The sequence below is a fragment of the Gavialis gangeticus genome, unplaced genomic scaffold (genome assembly GCF_001723915.1).
Source record: "Gavialis gangeticus isolate Ggan-Ray unplaced genomic scaffold, GavGan_comp1, whole genome shotgun sequence".
Taxonomy (NCBI): Eukaryota; Metazoa; Chordata; order Crocodylia; family Gavialidae; genus Gavialis; species Gavialis gangeticus.
In genome coordinates this window covers 49,768,066-49,786,103 of record NW_017728994.1, presented here as the reverse complement: position 1 = coordinate 49,786,103, position 18,038 = coordinate 49,768,066, and the positions used below count along the sequence as shown (strand labels likewise).

General features: G+C 45.7%; 1 protein-coding gene across 1 annotated transcript in view; it reads right to left on the bottom strand.

Moving 5' to 3' along the window:
• Positions 1 to 18,038, bottom strand: part of LOC109287189 (VPS10 domain-containing receptor SorCS3) — a 541,768-nt gene that overhangs the window by 270,419 nt on the left and 253,311 nt on the right. The window contains exon 5 of the mRNA XM_019502155.1: positions 3,507 to 3,665. Coding sequence (XP_019357700.1) covers positions 3,507 to 3,665 — 159 coding nt within the window. The remainder of the gene's footprint in view (positions 1 to 3,506; positions 3,666 to 18,038) is intronic.

Genomic DNA, 18,038 nt, shown 5'->3' with positions numbered 1-18,038 from the left:
GTTTGCAGCCTGCATGAGGCTGCCTGTGCCTGCTCCGGGCAGCCCCACGCAGGCTGCGAGCAGCTGCAGCAGGGAACGTAGGCCATGGGGTGGGCAAGGGGCCAATTTCCGCCCCTGTGCTCAGCTTTTCCCTGGGCTCCTTTCCTGCTCCTTCCCAACACAGAGAAAAGTGGCCTCTCGCCTGCCCCATGGCCGGCACTCCCTGCTGCAGCCGCTCGCAGTCCACGCGGGGCTGTCCAGAGCAGGCACAGGCAGCCCCAGGCGAGTTGCGAGCGGCTGCAGCATGGGGCACCAGGCATGGGGCAGGGAGGGGCTGCTTTTCCCCCCCATGCTCAGCACCACCTTGTAACCCGGCCCCACTGCCAGCCTGGGTCTCGCGCCAGCTCTGGGCTCGCCTGTCAGGGCTGCACATGGTGACAGCAACTGTGGCCCCCCTGCTTGCCGTGCCATTTGCCACTGTCGCCTCTGGGCTGCCCAGCACACGCTCCAGGTGGGCAGCAGCAGCCAACACTGCCCAGTGCAGCAAGGAGGGGGGCTGCAGCTGCTGCCGCCGACAGGTGAGCCTGGAGCCGGCACAGGGCCCAGGCTGGCAGCAGGGGCAGGTTACAAGCTGGTGCTGAGCACAGGGAAAAGTGGTCCCTCGCTCACCCTGTGGCCAGTGCCCTGCACTGTAGCCACTTGCAGCCTGCATGGGCTGCCTGTGCCTGCTCCAGACAGCCCCGCACTGGCTGCAAGCACCTGCAGTAGGGAGCGCCAGCCATGGGGCGGGTGGGGGGCCACTTTTCCCCCATGCTCAGCACCAGCTTCTTCCCTGCCAGCAAGCAAGGGGTCAGGGCTGTGCGCTGCCCCCTGTCTGTACCACAGGGCTGGGGGGCACTGGGTGCGAGTTGGCTTGGGAGCTAGCGGGAGCACAGGGCCCGCACCAGTGTCCCGGGGCCAGTGCCGGCAGGGCCCAGAGCAGGGTGGCAGGAGCACGGGGTCCCAGCTGCCAGGGGCTCTATGGAGTTGGGCCAGCTCCCCCCTCTCCCTGCTGGTGCAGCCCAGCCCAGCTTCACAGACCCCTGCCAGCCCACACCCTGCTTTGGACCCCACCAGTGCTGGCCCTGGGACACTGGCCCCAAGACATTGGGACATTGGTCCCAAGATGGTAACCAGGGAGCGGGGCACCTGTCAAGGGGTGGGGCTACCCATACCGCCCTCAGACTGCCAAAACTGGGTAAGCGGCCCTCCGCCCAAAATAATTGCCTGCCCCTGCTCTAAAGGCTTTCTAACCTATTTTGAGGTCCCTTTAACATATTTGCAAGGCATACATGTGCCTTAAAGCAATGCACAGTCGCCTCCTCATCTCAACCAAAACACCAGATGCTTCCTTACTATTACAGCAGTGCTTCGTTGAAGACACACGCTCGACACATCACATTCAACGTATCCCCACCTGCTTACCTCATCAGCCATCTCTTTCTTACCGAGCTGTCTTTGTACAAACACAAATGCCATTTAAAATCCTTACTTCTGGTTGAAAAGCAGCATCAAACCATTCAGCAACATCAAATGAATCTATTGGGTCTTTCACTCCAACTTCAAAATTTTCTGTTCAGCTGAACATCTGAGCTCACAAACTATTTGACATTTGACTAAGTCTTTCATACAATAACCACTTAATACTGTGAAAGAGGTCTATTTACAATGGCTTTGTGCCTGCAAATGTCACTCAGGCATCATCTGAGGAGTTACGGCATAACACCTGGTGCCTGCCATCGCATTCTGTTAACAAGGGGATGGAAAGGTTATATCTGAGTTATTGTTTGAAGGTGCTGCTGTGGCAGATTATGTAACTTATTCAAGTGTGTCCTAAGTAACTGCTAGGGAAAGTGGAGTGAAAGGAAGGGACTAGAAAGAAGTGATGCACAAATATTTAAGAAAGGAAGGCTGTCGACCCTGGATTTAAGCAGTATTATTCCAAAAACGCAAGAGCCCAAGAAGGAAAACTGACCAGCTTAGCAAAGCTCGAAACAGCTCCTTGAACTGCAAAAACAACCCAACTAAACCTGGGTCTTTAAAATGCTTTCATTTTTCACACTGCTTGGTTAGGCTACAAAAGCTTTCAAAATCCCCTGCTCTTCTCCCCAAAGTACGACTGAGCAGGGACTGCAAAAAATTCCCTGCCTGTTACGACTTCAGGAAAGGTGCCGTGTTTTTGAGCAGAAAGGCTGTCTGCCCTACCCCATGACAACCAGCGTCTGCAGACTGAGCACAGGCTTACAGCGACAGGCTCCCAGGAGAGCTCAGCATCCGTTCCGACACCTACTCGATTTTCAGGTGAGTTCAGCACCTCACGTCAAATCAGGCCCCAGTGTCCCTTTCGCCCCTCTTGTCATTGCCATTCCTAAATTACCATAGACAAAATGATGGCCCCAGTGACATCTGTCCCCCAATGGGCTTCTAAAAATCACAGAAAACAAGGCTGGAAGGGACTTTGGGAGGTCATCTAGTCCTCCAAGGCAGGATCAACTGTATTTAGGCCTGATAGATATTTATCTAACCTGTTCTTAAAACCCTCTAACACTAGAAAGTCCAAAACCTCACCGGGAATCTACTCCAGTGAGGAAACATTTGTATCCCAGTATCTAACCTAACTTCCCCTGGCTGCAGTTTAAGCCTGTTATTTTTTGCCTGGTTAGCAACAGACATGGGGTTCCTATGCATGTGCCAGTAGGCTACTCCAATGCTCTGCAATTACAGCAATTAATTGAGTCCGCTGGAATCTGGTAATTACCATGCTCCAGCAGACTCCAGCATCACGTGTATCACTGCCCTGGCACTGAAAAATAGCAGCAGGGGCACTCTAACTAAAGCTTGTTCGATGCGCTTTAGTTAAAGTGCCCCCACCACCATTTGCCAGCGCAGGGACCCTGATACACGTGATGTTCCAGCACTTTAATTAACGCAGCTCTTGGAGCACATCTATAAGTGCCCATGGAGAATAGTTTATAACCTTCTTCTCTGCAGTCGCTTTTGACACATCTGAAGACTGCTTATCCTGTCTCCCCTCAATCTTTTCTAAACTAAAAAAACCCAACTCTTTCTGTCTGACCACACAAGTCGTTTTTTTCTAGACCTCTCGTTTTTGTTGCTGTCCTCTGGATTCTCACCTTTTGGCACACCACTTTTGAAGGGTGAAGCTCCAACCCCCATGGGGCCTCCTCATTGCTACACATGAGGATGGAGCCAAACAGACAATTCTACTGGGAAAGCAACTGCTTGAAAAAGAAACCAACTTTTGCCTGTGTATAAAGCTCTGCAAGGCTACAGCAGCAAAAACCAACTCATGGCACCAAACGAAATCTGATTCAGAATAAACCTAGGCAGCATATCTGCTGAGTTCAATGGAGCTCAAAGGTTCAATGGACCTTTACATTCCATATATACACAGTATGTCTTTTCTGTCTTGGCAGTGTCCCTTGCATCAGACTCAGGCAAACAGACGCTTGAAATGAGTTGGTTACCTTTTGATCGAGACTGTAGGCCAGGACCCAGTCCTCCTGCTTGGGATGGAAGAGCAGGCTCTGGATGTAGAAATTCAACCTGTACTTCTGGTAGGTGGCCCCTTCATCAGAGCTGATCAATATGCTGCTCTCAATCTCTGGGTCACTCAGGAGCATTATCTAAATGGGAACATTGAGAGAGAAAGAGAAACGGGACAGAGTTCAGGGAAAAGTGAAAATATATGCAATTTAAAATATTAATACGAGAATGAACTGGCTAGTGAATATAGAAAGCATTGCTCTATGCTGAGATGGAAGCAGACTTACTCAACAATTTATCCAAGGCCTTATGCTTTCAGCATTTAATGGAGATTCCCCAAATGTTTGTATTTGTTTTTGTCAAAAAAAAAAACCCGGCAATTTTTAATGAACATGACTCTTTTGGTTTTGATCTAAAAGCCATTCTGGGTTGGAAAAAGCATATTACTGACAAAAAATGTTGATCAGCTCTAGTTTCTAGTGTTTATGGATGACAGCTAGCCATGCAACGTGCTATAAAAGATTCACTGGGCATGTCTACACATGCATTTACACTGGCTTAAATTTATTGCGCAGTAAGTTACTTGCTCAGTAAGCAAGAATAGGCTGGTGTCTAGACGTGCAGGTTTTAAAGTACATTAGCACTGTGTGTGGCCTGACTTGGGACTAAAGTTTGTCCCAAGTCAGTCCACACACACAATGTTACTGCACACTAAGGTGTCTACATGTGTGTTACTGTGTGATAACTAATCAGACATAAATTTGATACCTGCATGATGCAGGTATCAATTTTACACTCAAGTTGGCATAAGTTGCGAGAATTTACTGCACAGTACAGGCATACACATGCACCCATACTTCACAGTAATTTTAGCTACTGTGCAGTAAATGTACACGTGTAGACGCACCTACTGGTACCCATTGGGCATGAGCTGTATACTTTTCCTATGATTTCACTACTTAGTAGTGTGATCATTCTGAATTCATGTTGATAAAACTATTACACCATGGCATAATTCATACACACACATGCACCTACCTTGTACAAAATTGAAAATAATATTGTAAAATAAATCACTGAGCCAGAGGCATATATTTCATAACATGATTGTGTGGAGAAGCATGGACCTTTGATCATTTCCTCTCCGCCAGGCCCAGTAACCCATGTCTGTAGGACTATTTACACAACCCCAAATAGCCTCAAAAAGCCAAGAGGTTTTTTTTTTCTGTTTGTTTCCAACCTGGTAGTAGAGTAATGTCTAAGAAGGACCACTTGCCTCCTAACACACCTACTCTCGAGATATGAATGGGCTGTATCCAGGGTTAAGGTCCAATATCATGCTACCTTGCAAGATGTTGAGAGAGAATCATTGGAAAGTGGAGGCTTGCAAACTTGGCTACTTGGGTGCGGACTTTAAAATTGGGGGGTGGGGTATACAAGCACACCTGTGTGTGTACATGCACTTCTCTGTGTACATGCACGAGTATGTGTGCCTCAAATCACCACCTGAGTCCCAGGGATTGTTCATGTAGCACTTAATGAAAACATTTTTGCCTGTTGAAGAAAATGAAACAGTTTGGTTTGCTCAGATATGGAGATGCGTTCATGCTCCTGATTTTAATTAGAAAATAATACCAGTACCAGAAAATAGGTTTATTTTATAATATTGGTTATAGAGTTCTATGTAAAATTAACCAGGAATAATATTAGGGAAACCTTAACACAACTCACCATCTTATTAACATCTTGCGAAAAAGAAATCATATTAAAGCAAATGTCAATACAATAAAATATAGGCAAATCGTGGGAGCTAAACTAGAGATATGCTTATTCTAAACACAGCAGGGTAGTGATACAGTAGCTGATTCAAATGAAAGACACTGCCTTTTCCAAAGGAAAATAAATCCAACAGCCACGTTTTCTCTGGAGAACTGAGGTTCAATGTAATTTTGTATTGTGAAACATCTCTGATATACTTTGACCCAAAAAGTCTTAGAGAGGTAAACAACTACAAGGCAGTCGTGGGCATCAATTCATATAATCATCTACCATTTAAATAAACTTGTTCAGCCAAAAGGATAGAAAGACCCTTGGTGGATTAGTCCCCGATCCAGCAAAATATGTATACAAACATTTAATTTTGAGCACCTGAGAAGACCCACTGAAATCATTAGATGGTGTTTACTATAGTACTGAAGTTAAACGAATTAGTCTATTTGCATTGCACCGACCCGAAACAGATGCAAAAAGACAGCAGTCAGGATCCATTATTAAAATAGATAGATAGATAGATAGATAGATCTGTTAGTTTTAATCAATTTTATTTACCAAGGAGAGGCTCAGAGGGAGGAGTAATGTTTTTGTTTGCTTAAAGAGATATTATTATTATTATTATTGGAAAATATCCATTTTAAATGGCCAAAGCACATGTCCTCCTTAGATACAGTACTGTACTGTGCACATCCTTTCACAGCATCTGATGAATGAGCTTCAGCTCATGAAAGCTTGTGCTGTATATTTGCAGCTTGTGCTATACATTTGTACAAGCTTTCATGACACACACACATTTTGGGTGCTCTATAAAGTGCAAATTTACCACGCCTCCTACTTGACTTGAGACTAACACGGCTAACTACATCTCTCATATGTCACTGTCCAAGATGAAGGCGGAAGAGTGATGTTCACAGATTCCCTCATCAAGCTCAGGAGTTCACACAGTACTCTCTCTCTCTCTTTCTCTTAATAGCCACAGAAGATGATTCCACTTGTACACCCCCAAAAATCAACCCTGTCCTAATGAAGCAGGAAGTAACGGTGCTTTCAGCGCTCAGCATTTCAACTACTGTCCTCAGCTGGCCAGCACAAGAAGATGCCTAGCAGAAGACAGAAATAAATAGGGCATAATGCTCAGGAGCAGATCACACCCTGAAATATTGATTTTTTTCCTAATTAAATTAAACCCTATGCCCTGCTTTGCACCACACAAAAGCTCCCACCTTAGTCTCTCATTTTAATAGCATATATAACTGTAGGCTTTTTTTGTTCTTTTTGCTCCCAGATACATGTATTTGCATTCAAAGTCTATTGCCTATGCAAGAAAGAGATCTCTGGCATGTGCTAGTAGAATTTGCTAGCATATGCAGAATGGTAAGCAAGCGTCAGATTGAAAAATATTCCATGTAGACTTTACATGGGCTTGGAAATAAAAAGATTTTCCACAATGATGCCACTAAAGGTTAGCAAGCTACTGATGCCATATATTTAATGTTCACTGCTAGAGCCAGACAGAGAGCTCAGGGCAGCCAGACGTGATGGGCCTGACTTTTAAATAGGGTAGACAGGCAACAGAATCCACCACCATGTCCTTATTTATAGTGGTGGATGCCAATGGAGCCATTTATGAGACTAAGCACTGCAGAATGAGACCTGAAATGTAGGTGCAACCGCACATCTAATTTGTACATACAATAACCACAATTGCATCTACACTGGTATTATTTTAACGATACGAGAACAAAATAGCAACTGCTAGAAAACATTACACAACCGTGCATAGGCTGGATGCAGTCACATGGGCAGCTTTCCCCAGCAGATATCTCAAGAGCCAGAGAGGTCAGCACCAATCTTACCATTGCTATCAGTGGGTTTCACATAGGAAACACAAGTTGCAAAGAGCAAGGAAAAGAAGCCTAGGCACCCAAAAGAGACCAGCCACGGCTCATGTACAAGTTTGGTTCCTTCAGTTTCCCAGCTATTTCTATGTATCAGTGAACTCTGGGATCCCATTGAAGACTTACTCATGGCCTGTGTATTCATCCATCTTTTCCATGAACGTTGGCACCCCTACAAAGAATCCTACCTGATCTGTGCCGTACATTACTCTAGCTCTGACTCTTCTGGGCACCCACAGTACCTAGGTTTGCCCATTTGGAAAACAATTAAACTAAACACTTCCCACTCAACTGCAGGGGAAAATCATTCCAGCTCTCGTTTGGGCCCAGATAAGAGCAAGACAGTTACAAATGTCAATACAGCTCAATGTCAATGAAGCCATTTTACAAGGAAGACTTCAGGAGAGCATAGTGGCTCAGTACTAAGTTGTAAACCATGCCTACAATAAGTGATGGTGGGTCTATGGTCATTAGCAGGGTCTAAAGCTTCAAAACAGCATCTTCGCTGGGTCCGATTAACTAGAGGAAGACAAGATCATATGCACTACACATGCACCCCACATGCACCAACCCCATTCCCAATGAAAATGATAAAAATGCTCTAGGTGACTTCAATAGCATTTGGACAGGATCCCAAATCCCCATGCTCTATATGCTCATGGTCCATCAAAAGACTCCCTTCTTCCTACAAGATGGGAACTACAAAATAGATCCTCCAACCAACTCTCCTCCTCAAGGGCTGCCCAGCACCCCTGGCCTATCCAGAGCTCCTTGGGTCTATGGCCATTACAGTCAGATCTTACTGTAAGAGGTGGGAGATGAGAGGAGACATGCTTATACCAGGTGGTGCACAAACCACCACTTCCTACAGGTGCTGCTAAATCAAATAAATAAGGCAACAATGCTGGGAACACTAAGGAGTAACTTTTGAAGGAAAGCAGGGGAAAAGGAAGCTGCAAGAGGAACTGCCAACAGCTGGTCTTACACCTCTGGCTGCTACTGCTTCTGCAAAAAATGAGTTCATCCCTCCTATCCAAAAGAGCAGGGGTCACACCCAGGCATCGCCTTAGGATCTTTTTGCCACAGCCCATGCTGCCATGCAAGGGGACTCGAGCAGAAAATCTTGGAAGGACCTGGAGGCTGAATAATGGTAGCTAGTAGTAGCCACGCCATGTTTTTTTACAAGCTAGCACTGGTTTCATTTTAGTTTGCTTTCAGGGATAGAGGGGGAGATAGGAAGGAGAACACAGGTGGGTGGTTTGAGGGTTGATTTTATCATTGTTTATCTTTTTTCCACTAGAGGGGGGAGAGAAAAAAACCTTTTTGGTCGGGGAAATAGTAGCTCATTTGTCAAAGGCCTGAAACTGCCATTTCTCATTATGGGGCCCCGGCAAAGGATCCACCCCAATTGTGATTTAGATTAATCGCTTTTCATTAAGAACCAATAAACAAACTCCAGTCAGAACGAGCTTCTCTGCCAGCACCCCATGTTGCCATTTATAATTGCCATAAGGAACAGCAAAGGAGCACCAGAGAGTTGTCAAATATAATTTATAGGTTTTTAAGATCTAATCATTTTCTATAATATTAAATTAAATGGCAGCCTTTATTAAAAAGGAAATTACATTTCACCTTGCTGCTTTCTAGACATACACACACACACACACACACATATATATTATATTATATATGTATATGCATGTGTGTGTGTGTGTGTGTGTGTGCATATATATATATAATATGTATATGTATGTATGTGTATACACACAGACACACACACACATATTTTATATATGTATATGCATGTGTGTGTGCGCATCTATATATATGTATATACATGTATGTGTATACACACAGACACACACACACACACCCCCTACGTATACATATATACATAATATATACACATATGTATGTATGTATTTGCTTTCTGTAGCTTTTAAAGGGAATCAGGGCTTGATTACTGCTGTGATAGGGAGGGGAGAAGGGAGTCCTTGAAAGTGTTCTTGAGCAAAGAAACACTCCCCGGCATGAGTTTCCAACTGAGGCTTGAGCCCCAGCTACAAAATTCACATGTGAATGAAAGACAAAACTGATCTAGCAGCCCGGGCTAAAAATCTGAACTGAACCTGAGGGAGGCTAAGGCAACAAGTAGAGCAGTGATTGATACAGTCGGTGTCTCCTACTTAGAGCATTTTCACTTGTACGACCATCTCAAGCTCTTGTGCAATTCAAGGCCATGCACAGCACACGCCACCCCCATGCAGAGACTTAAGGCAATGTATAGGATGCAGTGCCAGGCCTTGGCCCAGGGTGATTTTGACCCATGCAATCTATCCAGTGAGCCTGGAGGACATTCAAGTTCTGACTGCTTAGGGCTTTCTGGACAACAACGGTTGTTCGCAATCCCAAGGAGCTCTTGAGTAAAGGTAGGGGTAGGAGGGGTGGTGATTTTGCATGCAGAGCACCTATCTGTATGAACAGCAGATAAGACAGACCCAAGCTCTCCGGGAAGGAACTACAGGATGGGAGCCAAATCAAGGGTCCCGTGTTGCTATCTGAGAGCAGTCCTAGACTAAAATTTCATGGACTGAGACTTTCAGAGTCAATCAAAAACACACACACAACTTCCAGTGCAGTTAACAGGAGTCTTATGCCGGTTGATGGTGCTAACGTAATAATACCTCTGGGCAGGACTGAATTGAGGAGGACCTTGGGATCTGAAAGCATGAGCCATTGACACTTGAGCTAAAAGCCTTCTCCTGTTCAGTTAGGGGCAAACAGGAGTCTCATCAAGCCCTTTCCAATGTCTAACGGCCGAAGCAGGACAAGACAGCTCATTGTAAGACCTGAGATTCCCCTACAACGTGCATTCAGGGTCCAGCTTTGCTCCCACAGCTGTCTACAGATTAGGATGAAGCCCTCAGCATGCACAGAAATGCTGGATTGTGATTCTCTCTCACTGGCCTTGCAAACCCACCTAGGACCAGGCACAACGCAGCCCCATACATCTCTCGAATTGCCCGACCTGTGTCACCAACATCAGCATTGAAAGCTTTATCACTGCTTGCCCTCTGTGGCACTATTGTCTCAATACAACACGCTGAGATCTGCTTTGCACGCAGATGAATCTTTGATTAAAATACGTTTTGACAGAAATTGAAACAACCTGCCATATAAAGGCATTTTTATTAATATCAGGTTTCATCGAGCTCTTTTTATTTTATTTTTTCCAACCAAACATAAATTTTGATTGTAATTTACTAGAGCGTATCTCTTTAAATCAGAAGTTTTATAGGTACAATATCTTCAGCAATGGCACCGCGGAGTTACATTGGCAGGAAGCATCCCAGTAAATGAATAAAGACGACAGGTTCAAAATAAATGCTTTTTGTTCCCAGAATAGATGGTATTAAACTATTATTTATAGGCTTCTGATATTCCTGCTCACTCTTAATACACTTTTCATAACTGGGTCTAGTTCAAAATTCACAGCCCCCCACCCTGTACATTTTCCTATGTAAAGAGTTATTGGAAACAACAAAAAAATCTACCTTCAAAACCATTCAAAACTAATGATACTGTGTCGCTAAAGGAGAACCCGGTTATTTGGTATAATGCCAGTAACTTCATCAACTATAAATATATTGCCATGCAATGCCTGAAGAGGGGTGTTTGTGCCCGAACGCTTGCAAAGAACTTTTTTCCAACTATTTAGTTGGTCTCATAAATGATATCGCATCTACCCAAATAACCTTGCCAGCCTATGTCCTTAGACCAACACAGCTACAACCAACAACCTTGCCACGTATTTGTAATTCAGACTGAGGTTCTGCCATTAAAAACTGTCAAACTGGTATCAGAGGGCCCTGGATTTGTTGTATTAAATGTGCTTCATGGGTGGAAAGACATTTTCTGCTATGTGATAGACCTTCCCGCACAAAGTCACACTGGGATCTTTGTAAAACTCGCTGGAATTTTCCCTGTGGAAAGTTTTCAGCCTGGAAAAAAATGCTTGCATCTGCTCTGAAGATGTGGGCAATCCCAACTGAGACTGATTCTGTACAATCCTAAAAACATACAGAAGAGCAGCGTGCCAGAAGGGGCCAATGAAGTCAGAGTCCATTCCCTGAGATAGCTCCATTGCAGCAATTTGGTTGTCAAAAAAAAAAAAAAAACCCAACCCCAAACCCAACCCAAATCACATATTCGTGTCAAAATATCGACTCCAACCAACGATTCTTGTTTTGTTTTGACTTCAAATGTCACTTAATCTTTTTAAAACAAAAATGACATTTTAAATCATGCCGAAACAAAAATCATCTGTCAAAATGTCAGTCCAACCCCGAACATTTGTAGCTAAACAGTTCTGAAACATCCTGTGGGAACACTAACATGCTCCTGCTGGACAGTTTTAAATGAAGGTTTTACCATTTGCAATTTCTCAGTGGAAAACTTTGGGTTTTCCAGCCTGCTTCAGTTCTTTCTTTTTCTTCCATCATCACCTGCCTCTAAAGGTCCTGCAGGCTAAATTATGTCTTCAATTATTCCTGTGCAACTTCACCATCTTCATCTCAGATGCGACTTCTGTAGCCTTGCTGTCTTTGTACAGATGTAACTAATTGCAACCGAGGCCTTGCCTGAACAAAGGAACACTTCTAGTTAACTTAATTAAATGGGGGCAAACCCTTCTGCAGATGCACAGATCAATTAACCTGGACTTGTAAATCCAACTGCAGAAACCACAGTGATATTAATGAGCTTTAAATCTAATTAAGAGGGTGCACAAAAGGCTTGCACTGGGTTAAAGGCGTGCTTTTGCTGAGGCCGGTGTAACTTAAGCAAGCTACGTGGAAGATGAACGAGGACATGCATTGCTCCATAGCTGTTTGGCTCCTGCAAGCCTTATAGGAGAATAGAGCAGTCAAAGCTTAATTCCTAAAGTCAACAGATACAGCTCTGAATACAGGGGGAAAGTATTTCCACCAGATCCTAAAGTCAAAGCAGGACCATTTGGTGTTGGTCAAAAGGTGCTGTTCATCCACAGGTGAAGGAAAGGATCAGTATAGGCTTCCCCCATCAACCTCACCGTGCGTGTTGACTGTGGCTCTGCAGGCAAGAAGGGAATCCAGGTTATCCGTCCACTCAGTCCTTGCCCTCCTCCCGGATGATGACAACCACAGGGATTTGGACACCTGTTCTCTAGGATGCAGACAGGAGCTTTCATAGGAGGTCGATCAGAGACGACAGCCATCAGAGAAAAACTCAGCTATTAGCCATGGCTGGATTCCCAGCGGTAACCTAGCCCAGGGGTGGGGAAGCCTGCAAGAGTCCTAATTTGGGGTTTTCTCCATTTCTCAAAGCCCAATATCTTCCGTGAAGTGAAGACAAGGACTTCCCCCCGCAACTTGCAGACATCAATCTCCTAGTACAGAACTGCTGAGCTTCCCTGCCAAGCTAATATGTCTGGACCTAACTCATTCCAACTTCTTGTAACTTTACTTCTTATTGCTTGAAAATTAACATTAATAACCAATTTAATTAATGAATATAGCCCTGGATTACCATCTCTCAGAACCATAATGCCGTAATCTTAAAGAATGAAGTGCACCGCACTCACTTTATAAGGGTTTATGAAGCATGTGTTATAAAAGTACCTCAACCATAAGGCTTTTTATACCTTGGCACTCACTTCAATACAATCCCATAAAATCCAAGCAATTTTTAAGTGTTAAAGGTGACTTTCACTACTGTATTTATTATTGGATAATGAAAAATGAGACAGACGCCCACAGAAATTGAGCAATAAGATACAGTGCAACCATTTTGTGAAGATTTAGCAATTGGAACTACACTCCGGGTGCCGTGAAGAAGGAATCAAAGAGCCCGCTTAACCCTTTTTGGGCCAACACATCAACCTCTCCTCAGAATTTCCTTTCCACTAAGCCCATTTTTTTTTTTATTATTACAAATTTGCTAATAAACCAGTAAACCCTGCAGGCCAGCTCCCAGACTACTGCACCAGGCAGCACAGTTTGGGGAGGAGGTGAGCGGCCAACAGCGGTGAAAGAACAAGTGCAAGTCATCCCCAACCAACCCAACTGTCTTCTATGGTGAGATGACTGGCTCTGTGGATGCAGGGAAAGCACTGGACATGATATAGCGTGACTCTAGCAAAGTTTTTGATACAGTCTCCTGCTGTATTCTTGCAAGCAAGCTGAGGAACTATGGATTGGATTAATGGACTGTAAGGTGGACAGAAAGCTGGCTGGATTGTCAGGCTCAACGGGTAGCGATCGGTGTCTCGATGTCTAGTTGGCAGCTGTGTCAAGAGGAGCTGGTCCTGGGCCCTGTTTTGTTCAATGTCTTCATTAACTATCTGAAAGATGGGATGAAGGATTGTGCAGCCAGCCAGCCCCCAGCCTGCACCGGTGCATGAGATTGCTCCGTCCTAAATGCAGGACTTTGCACTTGTCCTTGTTGAACCTCATGAGATTTCTTTTGGCCCAAACCTCCAATTTGTCAAGGTCGCTCTGAATCCTAGCCCAACCCTCTAGTGTATCTACTACTCCCCCCAGGTTGGTGTCATCCTCAAACTTGCTGAGGGTGCACTGCATCCCGTCTCCCAGATCGTTAATGAAGATATTGAACAAAACCGACCCCAAAACCAATCCCTGGGGCGCTCTACTTGATACCGGCTGCCAACTAGACATTGAGCCATTGATTACTACCCTCTGAGCATGACAGTCCAGCCAGCTTTCTACTCACTTTACCGTCCATTCACCCAACCCAGACTTCCTCAGCTTGCTTGCAAGAATGCTGTGGGAGGTGGTATCAAAAGCCTTGCTAAAGTCAAGGTATATCATATCCACTGCTTTCCCTCCATGCCCAGAGCCAGTTATCTCATCGTAGAAGGCAATCAGGTTAGCCAGGCCTGACTTGCCCTTGGTGGATCCATGCTGACTGTTCCTGATCACCTTCTCCTCCAAGTGCTTAGAAATGGATTCCTTGAGGACCTGCTCCATGATATTTCTGGGGACTGAGGTGAGGCTGTAATCCCTGGATCCTCCTTCTTCCCTTTCTTGGGCACTATATTTGCCCTTTTTCAGTCATCCAGGACCTCACCCAAAAACCATGAATTTTCAAAGATGATGGCCAAAGCTTTGCAATCACATCAGCCAACTCCCTTAGCACCCTCGGATGCATTGCAGGTGGCCCCATTGACTTGTGCACATCCAGCTTTTCCAAATAGTTTCCTATTATTCATGTACAGTCACCGACTCACTCGGTTGGTCGTGCCTGACCTCGGGATTTTAGGTCTGCTAGCGCCAACCTTCCTCAGATGCCCTGAAAAACTACCTCCCGCACCCCACTCTAGCTTCACCAAGACCTGCTGCTGTCTGGTTCTGCTGCCCTGAGCATTTGCTGCCCCTTCGAGGGCTGGTGCCATGTTCAGATACGCCCGCAAATAAATTCACGCCAAAGAAACATCCCAAATACAGCAGCGAGCTAAGGTACAGAGAAGGGCCTAAATATTTTTGTGCTGTCAACTAGTCAAATATTATTGTCTGGAAACCTGAAACGATACCCAGCCTGAGCTCATACCAGCTGGAAGCATCGCTGCTTAAAACATCAAGATGATGTTGCTGGAAGACGTTCTAGGGAGCACCTCAAAACACTCCATAACACGTGCTCAATTAAAGTTTACGCTAAAGTTAAGGTATGACAAGTGCTCGATTTAAGTTAAAAACTTAACATGGACAAAGGAGCTGGTATCTGCCCCAAATAAGACCCGAGGGAGAGCTATGGGTCAGGCCTGAATCGATGATAGGGATGGGACCTAGAAAATCACAGACTTTAAAGCCAGAGGAAAGTGTTAGATCAGAGCTGTCCAACTAGTAGCCTGTGAGGGGTTTATTTGAGGCCCCAGGCTCCCACCTGGCCACCGCTCCCCCCATTGCGGCTGCAGCAGGAAATGGGGTTTCTGAACTTTCTCTTCTTTCCTCCAGCTTTCCTGCCCTGTCCCTGGCCCAGGGGTAGCAGAGCACAACGCAGCCCCCCGTGCTGGGGCAGCCAATGCCATGGTGCAAATGGGGGAGCCCCCAGTCAAAGAGAAGAGCGGGGAAGCCACCTGTGTGCATGGGGCCACTGAGAAGTAGGGCAGCCCTTACATACCTAATCCATACTGAGCTTTTTATCCCAGGGCATGCATTCTCCATCCAGTATCTCCTGTACCGCACCAGGAGCTTGTTCTTGGCTTAAGGAAATTCACCTGCATCAAAAGATGGACCAACTTGTTCTTACCTACCGTCATGTGTCACAATGGTCCAGGACTAACGACAGCAAGCTCTCATGAGATCTCAGCCCAGAAATCTTACACAATCAGGGATCATCCAGATTGGGCTGAAATCCTGAAGACATGGCTATTTTCAAAAAGAATAACATACTACCCAAAGCTAAAACAAAGAGTTCCTGGTCTTGACCCATACTACGGCCCAGCATGCACCGCCAGACTTGAAAATTCAAATTCAAACCCAGTCCTGAGCTCCCGAGTTGCAAGATGCCAGCTTTAGCTCCTGTCTTCCCATAATTCCCATAACCTGTAAAGAACTGCACTCGTGGGGCACATCCCCACAAGCAAGGACGTGCATTACCCCAGGGGATAAACAGCAGCAGCACAATATGGGCCTCTCTGGAGCCCCGGGCGTGGTAGGGGAGGTTAGGGCCAGCCCCTGGGGTCCTGCGGGCCTCCGGGGGCTGCAGCCACAGCAATCCAGCAGCATGGAGCCTGGCTGGCAGGCTCCAATTTCCAGCAGCACACGATGCTGCCACGTGAACCACCCAGCCTTTTTAAGGCATGGTTTTTTGATACCAGGAGATCTGTGTCAAACCAAATCCCCACCACCACCGCCGCCCCGTGCTGCAAATGAGCGACGTGGAGAACCCCTACACGTGCAGCGCATGTGGTGCTGCAGACTGGTCTGCGGCACAGCATGCCGCGCATCCGCACTCGTCTGGAGGGCAGAACAGGGGCTAATTTGACTCCCTTAATTTGACTCTTCCTTCAGTGCTCGGCACTTGATGATGATGCTCCATGCCTGCCAGCAACACTGCTTTTACAGACTGATTGTGCTCTCACCAGTCAGCAGCTAAGTTCTCCCCAACACTGGTAGGAGAGGGGCTGCCGCCCAAAACAGAGAGGCTCTATACAAAAAGAACAGTCCTTGGCTGGCAGGACAAGGGTTTCACTGGTATTTGTCAGGATGTAGCCAATAACTGGTGCCTAGAAAACTGTCATGCAACATCAAAGTCCAGCACAGTAAGGATATGCTTCTGGTCATTTTTGGTGTGACCTTGGGTAAATCACTGCATTGCTTTCTGCCTCAGTTTCCCCATCTGTGAAATGGGATTTATGATACTCCCTTTCTCCTACCCTTTTCCTGCCTCATTTTAGTAAGCTCTCTGGGGCAGGGATGACCTCAGGGTCGACTGTGCTTGCAGTCCACACGAACATACATCTTGCAGTGTAGCTTGAAGATCAGCATACCTGGATGAGGACGCTGAGACGTAAGGAGGTTCAGGGGCTTACGTAAAAAGACAACCCAGGTGATCCAGGTCCTTCACACACCGATCCCCACACCGGATCTAATCTGCATAACTATAAACACTGCGGGGGGGAAAGGATAGTCAAAGTAGACGCGCAATAAACCAGAAAAGCTCGGCGGTGGTTTGCTGCGAGGCAGGCTGGAACATGTCTCCCTGCTTTCTCTTGTCTTTTTGGCACCGGACACATGTACTTTTCGCTTTTAATTACAAGGCACAGCAAGCATTTGCTTGTTAAATTTCAGGTGCCAGTGGGGATGGAAGGCATCCAAGAAGCATGTATCTGACCTGGCAAAGAGTGACTGATTGGCACCAGGGATGTGCTGGGCTGCGAAACCTTGTCCCTCCTAGCAGCATCCCAGCCCTGGCTCACACCTGTTAAAAGGATGCAACTGTGACCCAAAAATGAACAATCCCCAGGAGGTTGTTTCCTCGCGGGCTCCTCTCCTCACCCATCTTAGTCACTGGATTGTTACTGGGTCCTTAGGAACGATGAGGCTTCTTGTTCATTCGGCTCGCTGCAGTCACGGCCTAGGCAGTTTGTACACAGTGAGCGGTTATACCTAGGAGCCAACTTAAAAGTGCGGTTTTGCAATTTTTGGGGAAACTCTGAAAAGCAGTGGTTTCCACTATCACTGCAAAAAACAAAAAATGGTGTTTCCCACAACTGAGTGCAGAATTACCCCCAAAAAATAAAAGGTTACCAAAATACAACGAAAGTGCAGCAAGCCCTGCAGCCACAGAGCACATGGTTAGCGAGAGAGCTACTGAGAGGCTGAGCTAGGGATGTAGACTCAGTGAAGGCTTCAATCAGGAAAGCAAAAGGGTTTATAATGATAATATTAGTTACAATTCATCTTGCATATAAATGTATATTCGTATTTTAATGTAGATTTAATTTTAATACTTAGATTTATAATAATACAGTCATTTATTTGCTATTATGTGGTATTGATATGGTGCTTGCAGTTTAATATATTTTGTGAAATTTTTGCTATTTTAATCATGCCACCGTTTTTGCCTCTCATCGGATTAGCAGCAAGGAGCGAGGCGGCCCGGGCCTTTCAGCCAATCAGCGGTGGGGGAGGACGGGGCTCTCCACAAAAAGATCACAAAATTGGCTCCATGCACAGCAAATGGCTCGCAAAAATCCTTTTGTCCCGTCATGATTTAGGTAGGTCCCTAATAAGTTATATCCAGGGATCCTGGCTTCTCTGATTTAAAAAAAAAATCCCCAAT